The 13811-nt window shown below is 39.8% G+C and overlaps 1 protein-coding gene across 1 annotated transcript in view; it reads right to left on the bottom strand.

Moving 5' to 3' along the window:
* The window catches only part of ERBB4 (erb-b2 receptor tyrosine kinase 4), a 797331-nt gene that overhangs the window by 236958 nt on the left and 546562 nt on the right, over positions 1-13811 (bottom strand). The window contains exons 6-9 of the mRNA XM_063429955.1: positions 6835-6953; positions 3222-3363; positions 2133-2246; positions 180-306 (exon numbers count right to left, since the gene is read on the bottom strand). Of these exons, the coding sequence (XP_063286025.1) occupies positions 180-306; positions 2133-2246; positions 3222-3363; positions 6835-6953 (502 nt within the window). The remainder of the gene's footprint in view (positions 1-179; positions 307-2132; positions 2247-3221; positions 3364-6834; positions 6954-13811) is intronic.

Here is a 13811-nt window from a genome sequence, read left to right on the forward strand (position 1 = left end):
CATCAATGTGATTCTAACCTGTGTGCACTATATACTTGTAGGGATGCTCAGCTTCAGATTTCGTTTTTTGGAATTTGAAATATTTATGGCCATTGAACAGACACGACAATGCAGAGCCATACACACCAGAAATTCTAAATTGCAGATAGATTAGGTTCTCAAAGAGTTCTTATACTGACCCGTCAATGCCTGTAACCAGGAAGAGGAGATTCCCATTGATCTTGGTGCAGTTTATAAACTTGTCTATGTTACTTGAATCCACAGTCTGTGCAGCCTTCAAGGACCCCGTACCAATTCCATCACATACTAGACAAAGGAGAATTACATTATGATACATTGTAATAGACATGTTTTACTCATAATCACAGTGAACAACTACAATTGTAAAGTGGAACTCCATAGAGTTATTGCTTTCAACAATAAAAGTCAATCCAAGGTCTTTTTTTTTTCTCTTTTTTTGCCATATATCAACAATATAAACTGTGCCATTTCTCAGGATCTATGCCCCAACCTCACTTCATTAAAGTAAAGTGATTTTGATGCTTAGATTGTCCCTCTAAATGTTCCAGAATTTAAGTTTACACTAGCATGCTTCTCTATATGAAAGGCTATTATCATTACCTGTGTGCTTAATATTACCTAACTCTTTACAAGAAAGCATCTATTCTCTGCAAATGTGTTTAAAATTATCTGAAATTAAATCTCTAATGAGAATGAATCCTTTGGGTCCAGGATACTTGGCATCTGGGCCTCTTAAGGTGGCTGAAAATTTAAGAAAAGGGCCTAGGAGAGGTGATTGGGTCAAATACATGCCTGATCAGAGTTGTATCGATGGCACGTAGGCAGAGACATATATATTCTGATATATCATTTTTTTAAATGTATTTATTTATAGATGGTTTTAACCAGAAAAGGCGCTACATAAAATGCTTCATTTTTGTAGCGCAAAATGACTGGTTATTATTTGGTTAATATTGCTCCGTGCTCACTGAAGTTTTCCTGCATCATAGTTCCACATCTTCCATTTCCACTAACTGGGTTGCAATTTACAGCTCTCCGGGGTGCAATCTCTGACTGAGAGAGTAAGATCCTTTATTCCCAGCGTAATAACAAACTTTGCGCCGTCTGTCATTTATATTGTTATGTGTTTCTCCGGCAATGTTTTCTTTATTTTTCTTTAAACAAATATGGCTTGTCCTCTGGGTCTCAAAATCCCAACGCAATGCCACTAAACTTGTATTGCAAAATGCAGGCTGTTCACTAGCTGCAACTCTTAGACCTGAAAAAGGGGCAACTATTAGCTAACTCCATTTATTGTTAAACTACAAATTCTCTAATAGGGAGCTCATGGTCATCACCATGCATCATCACGATATGTAATACTAGATAAAAAAAATGGACAGTCAATGGAATTTCTCCGGTATATATTTGTGCACCAAATAGTCAGTTATGAAGACTTGAGAAATGGGCTGCAAAACGTAAAACAAAATAACCAAGAAAAAACATTTGCAAAAAAAATTTTTTTTTCAGCTTCTTTGTCCAACATTTTGCAATTTGTTTGCTAGTTGATTACAATATTTGTCTTTAAATGTAAATTCTCACATATTACAAAAAATAATTCCCAGGTTTGGCCACACTATACATACTAAGGAGTTTTTTTTTACATAAATTTTTGTCTAGAGAACAGTGATAGATCATTATAAAGATGCCTTTAAATTGAGTGGTAATAATACAAATTAAATAACTAATCATGGATTGTTTTTATATTTGTTTTATATCATATAACAGGTGAACTACAGGTGCGACAGCACAACAAACAAATCTAGAAATACATTTAGCTGATACTTTTGTGTTGATTGAGTACTTTTGAATGTAGTGATCATCCTTCAAATAGGAGTTAATGTTTCCATTGTAGAAAAAAACAAAAAACATTTGATCACAGCCACAAAATATATCCTCTAATGAAGAAAAACTTATATGGGCATAAAATGTGAATAACATCTCAATATGAAAAATCTACTAATGTGATCTATTAGCCGTGTTTCTTTTGGTGACCTATTTCCACCTCACTGTGCCTTCTGACCCTTGTGCCCTCTGACCCTCGGTATCTCCTCGTGTAGAATATAATGCACCTTTTGGGCAGATTCCTGCACATGGCTTGCACATCTTGATTCCATTCTCTTCAACTTCCATCTTATTGCTGGGACAGACTCGGACACAAGAACTGTCATCTACCACAAAGTTATCTGGGGAAAAAGAAATTCATGAAACATTTATATGTATTTGCAATGTACTTCCATAACGTTAAACATTATCCCAATCAGCCTAATGCTTCTGTACCTGCACAACTGTGTGTACGGCCATTTACTGTGTGTATTTCTGCACTGCCTGTATGTTGTGTTCCTGCGTGTGTGTGCACGTGAATGTTGTCTGTATGTGCGTATGCTGATGTTCAATGTAAAGTTAAAAGTAGATCACGGGTCCTCTTAACTAATGTAATGTGTTAGACAGTTTTAAGGGCTAACTCAGCATTGCTAAATTGTAGTTCACAGCATGTTTGAAGTTTAGGACCTCCATATTTTTGCAAACTGCAATTCCCATGTTGCCCAAATAGGCTTTTAAGTTGGCTGAGATTTGCAGGAATGGCATATCCCTTAAATTTGTATACACATCCTTAGATATCTCCTGCCGGTCCCCAAGTTTTATCTACCACCGCCCCAGCTAACTCTCACTTACCCACCCACAATTACCTCTCCATAAACTATCTTTCCATATATCTCTCTATAGCAAGCCCTGCTCCACAAGTTCTCTCTTTCTAGGTCACCTCCAGTTTTCTCTCCCACCCTCCTAGTTATATCTCTCTAGCCCACCCCCAGTTTTTTCTTCGCCAGACCCCACATGTTCTCTCCCTAGCCTAGCACTTCATTATCTCTCTAACCCAAACCTCAAAGGTAATTGTCCATAGCCCACAGTTATGCAAGTAGTATATCTAATGTGAATTGTTATGCCTCCAAACAGCAAGATATAAAAAGTTATGTTTTGTTATATTGTGTTTTCTTACATGCTAGATATGCATCCTATTTAAAAAAAAAAAAAAAAAAAAAAAGAAAAACCATTAACTAGTGAGGGCGTAAAACATTGCCGATAAAAATACCCGATACTGTTGCATGCACTAAACAATTATTACATGAAGTATTATTGCAGCTCTAAGTTTCACTCACGTGGGCATCTGTTGACACAGAAGGCTCCATACGTATACTTGGCTTTGGGGTTCTGCTCCAGCTGAAAAGCCGTTGGATTATATATATTGGGTTGAGGGCACTGTGTGACACAGGAGCCACTGTCATTAAACTTCATGCAGGCCTAAGAGAGAAGTGCAAAGAGAGAGAAGAACATTGTTCTATCGTGCTAAAAAAAAATGGATTCTCATAGAAGAAACAGCCTTTTTATTTGCTCAATGAGAACAAAACAAGCTCATATTGGTTACAATAACACATACAGAGGCTGTATAACTTTTCTGCAAGTCTGTGTTTCCAGCACACCCAGGAACCAGTCCAACTATCCATGAGTTCAGTTGACAGAAGGAACACAGAGTTTCTGCATTGGAATGACAAGGGAGGGGACACTACTGCCAAGTGTCCTCTACGGAGGGATGTTTTTAAAATTTTGCTTTTTCCCTTATAAAAGGCAGCCAGCAAAAATAAATATTTTGTTGACAGTGGTTGACAGGATCAGGCTGAGAAGCAGTGCCGGTGACAGCAGTTAATAGTTGATGCTGCCGAGATTTCCAGCGAACACACTAATGATCTGTACTTCGGAGGGTTGGCCTGCTGCTCTCCTACGCCACCCGTTTAAATTCCAGCTGCGGATCGAAAGTACCAATTAGGAAGTGGGGTTGACATTCATTTCTATTGAATCTGCACAGGGGGAGGTTATCATTTCTACAAGAGTAAAACTAGGTCTGATGTTTCCTGGGGGACCTCAACCTCCCACCCTCCTCAATTTGACAGTGAACATTCCTTAAACACTTTTCGAGACTTGCGTAGGGATGCAAAAAAAGTTCTCTTTTGGGTCCTGTAAGGTTTATATCTTTTTTCGCAAATCTATATTAACCCAAATGGTTGGGCAGTGAGGTTAAGGCACTTGCTTTCCACAGAGTGTATATAGTATTTATGAGATTCCTCCTCCCTTTTTGCTTACAGCTCAAAAAGAGTAATGCACCTTGATGCGCTGATAACGATTCTCTCAGTGTCCGTTCAAACTCTTAAATTGGCTAACACAGCAGTTCATCTCTATGGCCTGTCACCTCATCTCCATCTAAACGCTGTCAGAGGACGTAACATCTCTACCGTCCAAACTTATAAAATAATCATAACACATTCTACTGGGATTCTTCCGTACCATGAATAAGGGTTGGAATCCATATGAGCTAAACAGTGCGATCTCATGCAGCAAGGAGATGAGAATACGCTTTTTTTTTAAATTATTTTTTTATTTATTTGTTTTACAACTGAAGGTAAGTGTTGGATATTTTCTGGTCACAGGTGCAGTTACTGCATTGTGCACTGACTATTTTATATCAGTCTTTTGCACACATTATCACCATTTTCACACAGTTCCCGACATAAATCTGTTTTACGTTCTTTAACACCATATTGTCTTGGAATGCATTTAATGTGCAGCTGTCAAATCATTTAAGTGACAATGTGAAGATGCTCCACTTATAAACATTTTGAGTGAATTATTTCTAGTTATTCATCCTGCCTACTGGGAATTTAGTGAAATGGCAGACTTTTCGTTTTTACAATCTGTACTCTGATCACAGCACAGCTCCTAAGACTTTTTTTGATCACATCTTTAGCTAGTGATGTTTGAAAGGAAATATGTTATTTGCAGACTGATGACTGCTGACTCTTACCGAAGAGTTTCAATCAAAGTATAGCATGTTGCCTTTTATTAAACTATGAAGTCCATTAGACTGTAAGCTCATTTGCCCACGACCCTTACCACTTCATTTTCTTGTAGGTCAAAGAAATTACTGCAATTGTTCGTATGTCTTATTCACCCATTGCACAGTGATAAGGAAACACAGTAGAACATTTATAAATTATACAATAATAATACTTTCTCTAGAAATTAAACTATTGAATAAAACACTGACAATAATGTATCACTTGTAAGAACATTGTTCCATGTGATAGTCCATATTATCTTAAAATTATATTAAAGATTTAGCAATTTTTTCTCCTCTTCTCTCTATGTTCATTCTATGCTGAACGCCAGGTGCAAATGGCAGAGTTTATAGTAATGACATGGAACCAGGATGGAGGCATTCTGTTCTAGAACATAGGTAAATTCAAAAATTTCATTTCTAAAGTAAAAATATGTTCTTCCACAATTAAACATACGTTATAGCATTAGGAATACAAGAATGGATTCCCAATGCTATAGTGTTCCTCTACCTCTGTAAGTGCCCTCTAGGTATGTGTCCTCAACACCAAGGTAACATTTACTTACCTTATATCCCGCAGCATGCTGGTATCTATGCCAAAGCTATACCTCCTTGGCTGAGATCATCAAGATAGATGATCTCAGCCAATCCAAAGTTTCCCCATGGAGAAATATTGGAAGGCTAGTGCACATGCACAGCAAAGCACTACACTGCACCAATCAAATGGTCACTATAAGAACATCTAATTGAATAGCTGAGTTTAACAAGACTATTGGATACAGTTAGAAAATGGCACTAACTTCAATTCACCAACCAGAGTGCCTCCAGGCCTTGGTAGACAGAGCCCATCAGAGTATTAGTAACACAAAGGAACGGACTGGGAAGTTAAGCTTGGTTTCAGGCAGGTTTATTGAAGAAGAACCACACAATGTTTTGGCTTCAAAAGGAGCCTTTATTATCCTTTTTTTGGCTATATGGGTGGAAGCACCTCTAGTTGCCGTTAGGCATTTGCATGTAATTCCTGCAAAAACTCAATGATTTTCAGTTGCAGGGTTAAAATGATCGAGGCCTTGAGATAAAGTGGTCTGGGTGCCGATAGAGTTCCTTTAAAACATCTACATTTCTAATATTTAGATTGGTATATTGTATTATTATTAAAAAGGTGACAAATATACAATTAAAAAAGTGCAAAACTTTTTTTTTGGTCGAATGTCTAACAAGATATTGCAAATCAGGTTTTACCCTGCCCCTCTAAAACCCCAGAAATCTGCAAGTGTTGCCAGCTCACAAAAACTCCCATAGCATGATACCATAGGGAAAAAGATCTTGCCTTGAGTCTCTGTAGACTCCAGGCCTCCAAAAAAAAAAAATGATTATGCCATTGAGTATAATGGTAGCAAGCATCTGTGTGATTTGCCACCACTGCAAAATTTACAGTAATTTTGTTTCAGCATTTCTGCTCTTAAAATGAAAAATGTATAAGAGCCAGTCTTGAGGGATGCTTTAAAAAAAAAAAAAAGTATAAAAAAAAAAGATTTGAAGCAGGTGGTAGAGATTTGAAGAGGCAGCGCTAAAAGGCAATTTTTAAATCTGCAACATGTTCTTGCAAAAGCCAGAAATCATATGCATTAACACATAAATACGTTCAAATTCTTATTTGTAAAACTCATAAAATCTGCCAGACCTAATGCAGTCTGATGGATAATTTGAGCAGAACAAGAGGAAATATATGAAAAAGCTAAATAAAGAGCTACATTTTTGTAGGGGAGCAGGAGGGGATTTGGGAGGAAGAATGAGTAGGGGAATTAGGCAGGAGTCAGGATATTAAATTAAAGGAATGAGAAGGCTGAGATGGGTGGTATGGCAAATTAAAGGTAACATACAAAGCAATCAGTGTCTTTTGGTCCTGTGCAGCCTCCAACACATTCACGGTGGCAGCAGTCACTAACATAGGACCCATAGCAGCGGCCATCACATTGCTCTGCACACACAGTCTTCGTCACTGGGTGGGAGAGAAAAGAGATCACAGGAGTCAGAATGTTTAGTATATTGTACACTATATTTTGTGCAGAATTACTGTATGGCAAAATTGGCAATCTGGTTAGAGAATGGGAATCGAATATTTCCAATTTCTGCCATTAAGATGACAGACTATATACCACTTTATTCACATGAATCCAGGCTGGATAAATCTTGGCCTCATTTCTAACTCAATTTTACATCATTCAGCTTCCCAAATAGTAAGGTAGGGGCAGCCGAGACTCAAGGGTTATTCACTAAAGTGTGAATTTTATATTTAAGACCAAAATAGCCAAACTGGAAACACAGTTGAGTTGTAAATTATTTTACAATTTGATTCTTTTGGCCTTAAATTTTTAATTCACTTTGAATTACCTTTGATTTTCTGCCAATTATCACTTAAGCGCATACTCCTAATAGTTATCTTACTGTCGTTTAATTACAATTCCTTGCCATGTCATGACCACTGAGATACTCTTCAAGAAGTAATGGTAATCAAAATATACTGCCAATTAAATAGACGTACATAAAATTTACATTTAGATATTTTAACTGCTTAATGACCATTTACAATCTATGCAGACATAGCTTACAGTTTTTTTATTTCAAAACTAGATGTGTAACTCTTTTACAGACCGCAAGATTGCATGACGCTGCCAAATTTAAAACAATACTATAGACCCCGAAACAACTTTAGCTAAAGATCATGCCCTTGGAGTCTCACTGCTAAACTCTCTGCCATTTAAGAGTTAAACTGTTTTCTTTATGCAGCCCTAGCCACAACTCCCTGCATGCGACTTGCACAACATTCCTTAACTCTTCCTGTAAAGAGAGATCTAGTGTTTAAACTTTCTTTATTGTAAATTATGCTGCCTGCCCTGTTAATAGCAGGGATGTGCATGGGCAAAACATTTGGTTTGGAAATTCGGGTAATTAAAACAATTAATCTGCTTTCGCAATTCGGACCAATGGCATTTGGTTCGGTTCGGCACTTCAGCAATTCGGACCCTAACCCTAAACTCTAACCCCTAACTCTAACCACTTGTTTTTCCCCTAACCTTACCCCTAAACCCTAACCTCTAACACTAACCATTTGTTTTGCCAATTTTAAGAAATCCGAAGCAATTCGGAACTTCGACAATTCGGTTTGGTTTGGCTTGGCATCCAAATGTCCGAATTTCACGAAATTTGTACGAATTGCACATGTCTAGTTAATAGTTTTGTAGACCTTTTAGGAGCCTCTTGTGTGTGATTAAAGTTCAATTTACAGAGCAGGAGATATAAATTTCTAAAGCAAGTTAACAGCTGATTGAAAATCAAACCATTTTATTCATGCAGGTTCCCAGCCAGGAGAGATGTGGCTAGGGCTGCATAAACAGTATCAAAAGTGATTTAACCATTAAATAGAAGAAAATTGAGCAGTGAGACTTCAGATGCAGGATCTATACACAAAAACCTTTTCATTAAGCTACAGTTGTTTTGGTGACTATAGTGTCCCTTTGAATTGCAGGACATTCCATGTCTGCAACCTAGTGAGTTTTATAATAAATAAAAAAAAAATGAGAAGTGAATTCAACGTAAAATGGATTTTTTTTTTTGTGAAACTCACTAAACTGTTCCACTCTTGAGGTGGAAAATTCATACCAAGATAGTCAATCTATTACCAGAGGCATCACTAGAGTAGTTGGCACCCAGGGCAGATTTACATTTTACAATTTAAAGGCAACACTCCAAGCACTATAACTACTAGGGCTTATTGTAGTGGTTAGTGTTCAAGGAGACTTTTTATGCAGTCCCTCTGTATTAAAGTGATTTTACAAAAACCCTGATGTGTAATGATACCTTACCACTCTCCTTCGGACCCGCACGGCATGGCTCCAAGTCCCGACACTTAAGGGAGGTGGCGTAGCTTGTCTCAGCTTTTATGACGTGACGCATGCCAAAGGATTTATACTACACAGGTGCAAAGTATTCCATGCTCCCGAACGTTTTGGGGGGCGTCGTGTTAAAGTTAAAGACACTCTGGTATATAAGTAAGCCTTTTTTCTTGGATCACTGCCCTATTGTGGTTCCTGTCTTGGTTCCCTCTAGTGCTTATATATTCTCCATTTGTCTCTTCGTATTTTGACCCGGCTTGCCTTCTTGACTACTCTCCTCTCTGGTATCTTGACTTGGACTGGTTTTCTTGTTTCTCCAATTCCCTGTAATCCCTGACTTTGGCTAGTTTGTTCGTTTATTCCTCTGTCTGGTATTCTCTGACTTTTGGCTATTTTCCTCGACTATTCTATACGTTGAACCGGCCATCCTAAGGTCCGGTAATACGTCTCCTTGGTAGATTTCACTCTGCGTGTTGGGGTCACTACCGTGACATGATGTGTCTCTGTCACCATCATGTCCCTCATGTGTCCCTGACATCCCCCCCGTGTATCTATGCAATCCCCCCAATATCACTTGTGTATCTCTGCCATGTTAGCCATATGCCTTGTGTGTCTCTGCCATTTCCCCATATCCCTTGTGTATCTCTTATGTGGTTATGGTGCTTGGGTTGTTTGTTTTTAATTTTTTACCTACTCCCATTCTTTGCTGACCTTGGGTTAAGCGGTGCTGTGTATAAGGGGTGCTGTGTGTGTGTGTGGGGGGGGGGGGGGTGTAGAGTATGAGGGCTGCAGGGAGCCCATGTTTTTTTTGTTACATAATTTTGTAAAATATAATAATAATAAATAATGATTTTTTAAATCTTTATTTCTCCCCCTACCTTCTTACCTTTGGTGGTCCGGTGGTGGTGAGTTCGGTACAGTCTGCAACTCCACTGGCTGCAGGCTGTCTCCTGTCCTCCTGCGCGCAGAATGCTGTGTGGATCATTGCCACACAGCCTGCTCACACAAGCCCCGCTGTTCCTCCCAGGTCCCTCCCCCTGCCTCCAGGTCCTCCCTCTCTCTCTTCTAACGAAGAGCCCTTGGGCCGGTGAAGGAGATCTTTGATCTCCCCATCGGCCCGAGAGGGACCAGGGGAAGAAAACAGGGTCGGCTCTCCATGTGCTGGCAGGGGAGATCAAATGATCTCCCCTGACGGCTGTGCACGCTGGGCATCGCAGTGGGGCCCCATGCTTGTGGGGCCCCCAGGCAACTGCCCAGCGTGCCATGCCGGGGATACCACACGGAACGAGAGATCCCATATTACAGTAGGGATATAAGGGATTGTCACTTACAGGGTTATTATGCTGTTTTGTATAAACTGCTGCTGTATTCTTACCCTCAGAAAAAATGTATGGTATACGATGACCTGTTGTTATTAGCACTCACCGGATGACGCCTACAAGATGTAAATAAACACACACAAAAAATAGGTTGGGACAAGATGGCAGGTTGCTAAACTCTTTGATTTTGGCCTAAAGTTGTTTTACCTATGCCAATTTATTTTCCATAACTTGTGTAACAAAAACTCCCATAGAACACCAACATTGTGTACCGCCCAATTGTCCAGTTAGGCAAGTTTTGATACTAATACTTCTATTTGTATTCTATTCTAATTGTTGTTAAATCTCATGTCGAATGTACGATGTTGCCAAAAAGCCGTACTATACTCTTACCTCCACATACTTTGCTTACATCATCAAATGTATCTGTCTTGGGTTATTGTTTCACTTATGTTCTCAAAAAACCATAACTAAAGAATTAAAAAAAATAAAAAATTCCAGTAGACTTTAGTCAACACAACTAAAATCTAATGTGTTTAGTTAAAGTTTCTGTCCCTTATGTCCTTCTCCAGACCCTCTGTGTTAGTTGACAAAATTAACACAGGTTCAGGGATAGGGTGCAAAGAGGCTATATTTGCAGTGTTATATCAAACCATGTCAAAATGGTTACGCAAAAACCCTCATCAATCTCTGCAACTCTCCTGTGTATCTCTGCTATGCTCCCATGTCCCTCATGATGAGTCTCTGCATGCTCCCTCATGTCTCTCGTGTGTCTGTCCTCATGTCCCTCATCAGGGCCGGCCTTAGGGGTGTGCGAGCTGTGCGGCCGCACAGGGCGCCATGCCAACAGGGGCGCCGGGCAACCAACACAGCTTGCACAACCAGGTCCTGCCTTACCTCAGAGCGCCCTGGTGGGTGAAAGATTGCGCCCTGGCCGGCCCTTACAGAGTGCGCTCTGCTTTGGTATTGGCCGGTGAGGTTATTGAGGACCTCCCTCACCAGCCCGTTGTTTGGATGATGGGAGCGAGCAGTGAGCGCTTTGATTCTGCCCTCCTCTCGCGAGCTCGGCATTTGGAGTGTTGCCGCGGCAACGCTATCATACTATCAACGCAGAGCTCGCGAGAGGAGGGCTCCTGTTCTGCAAGGTGCAGAACTTCAAGAGCTGGCAGAGACCACTGGACCACCAGGTAATCGGAATTCTCCCAGCCCTGCCCAAAGGTATGAAAGAGGGAGGGGGGCAGAAGGGGGGAATCAACATTAATTAATTTAAGAAAACAAAACCTAAAATTGCTCTCCCACCTCCTAATTTAAAGCCTTATGTCACCCCCTACCCACAAATCATCACTATCCCACCCTTACTGTGTTAACTGCACACAATCCATAACACACACACACACACACTACATAAGCTACTCACACACTACATAATCTACTCACACACACAACATAATCTACACACACACACACACACACAAACCACATAATCTACACACACACACAACATAATCTACTCACACACACACACTACATAATCTACACACACACACTACATAATCTACACACACACACACCCACACACACACACACACACACACAAACCACGTAATCTACACACACACTACATAATCTACTCACACCCACACTACATAATCTACAAACACACTACATAATCTACTCACACACACTACATAATCTACTCACACACACACACACACACACACACACACACACACACACTACATAATCTACTCACACACAATGCCCCCTATAAACACACTCTCTACACACATACACACTATATAACTCACAAACACTACAAAATGTACAGACACACTATGCTCCCTATACATACACACTACGGAACTTGCACCCATACACACTACATTCCCTATACACACACTATGTTCCCTAAACACATACACACTACATCCCCTTTACACACACACTACATACCGTATACACACACTGTTTCCTACACACATACACACTACATCCCCTTTACACACACACACACACTACATAACCTATTCACATACACACTAAATCCCCTATACACACACACACACACACACACTACATCCCTATCCCACACCACACTTTTTTCCCTACACACACTGCATCCCTATTCCACACACAACATAATGGCATGGCAACTTCAGGGAGCCAGGACACTCTTGTTAGAAATGTGTTTTTACTCCTAATGCAAATCTATACATGTGGGAGGAATTCTTCTAGCCCATATATATATATATATATAGAATGTTCTGCTCTTTAACCCATTAAGACCAAACTTCTGGAATAAAAGGGAATCATGACATGTCACACATGTCATGTGTCCTTAAGGGGTTAAAAATACCAGAAATTGTGTGTACCATAATAAGTACAATTTAACATGATTTCTGAGAGTAATATTTAAATATACATGTATATTAATATGGGTGTATTATTATTATTATTATTATTATTATATGTGTTATTACGCCTATAACATTTACAAATGTATTAATAAACGTGTATATGCATGATATGCCCAGAAATCACATTAATACGTAACACCTATGTAATGGAGGCTTAGCACTTTTTACAAGATGGATGAGGGCATGTGACCATGGAGGGGCGCTGTGAATATTTTTCGCACAGGGCGCCTAAAGGCCTAAGGCCGGCCCTGTCCCTCATGTATCTTTTCCATCCCTTCATTTCCCTTGTTTGGCTCTGCAATTGTCCCTTTTGTGTCTCTGCCATGTCTCCCTTATCCTTTATGTGTCTCTGCAACCCCCTATATGTGCTTAATTTGTCTTTGTATCTCTGTAACCCCCTATATAAGCTTTGTGTGCCTTTGTGTCTCTGCAACCCCCTATATAAGCGTTGTGTCTCTGCATCCCCCTATATAAGCTTTGTGTGTCTTTGTGTCTCTGCAACACCCAATATAAGCTTTGTGTGTCTTTGTATCTCTGCAACCCCCTATATAAGCTTTGTGTGCCTTTGTGTCTCTGCAACCCCCTATATAAGCGTTGTGTCTCTGCATCCCCCTATATAAGCTTTGTGTGTCTTTGTATCTCTGCAACACCCTATATAAGCTTTGTGTGCCTTTGTGTCTCTGCAACCCCCTATATAAGCTTTGTGTGCCTTTGTGTCTCTGCAACCCCCTATATAAGCATTGTGTCTCTGCATCCCCCTATATAAGCTTTGTGTGTCTTTGTGTCTCTGCAACCCCCTATATAAGCTTTGTGTGTCTTTGTATCTCTGCAACCCCTATATAAGCTTTGTGTGTCTTTGTATCTCTGCAACCCCCTATATAAGCTTTGTGTGTCTTTGTGTCTCAGCAACCCCCTATATAAGCTTTGTGTGTCTTTGTGTCTCTGCAACCCCTATATAAGCTTTGTGTGTCTTTGTATCTCTGCAACCCCTATTTAAGCTTTGTGTGTCTTTCTGTCTCTGCAACCCCCTATATAAGCTTTGTGTGTATTTATGTCTCTGCAACCCCCTATATAAGCTTTGTGTGTATTTATGTCTCTGCAACCCCCTATATAAGCTTTGTGTGTCTTTGTGTCTCTGCAACCCCCTATATAAGCTTTGTGTGTCTTTGTATCTCTGCGACCCCCTATATAAGCTTTGTGTGCCTTTGTGTCTCTGCAATGTCCCCCA

This window comes from Pelobates fuscus, chromosome 8 (genome assembly GCF_036172605.1).
Source record: "Pelobates fuscus isolate aPelFus1 chromosome 8, aPelFus1.pri, whole genome shotgun sequence".
In the NCBI taxonomy this organism is placed as follows: Eukaryota; Metazoa; Chordata; class Amphibia; order Anura; family Pelobatidae; genus Pelobates; species Pelobates fuscus.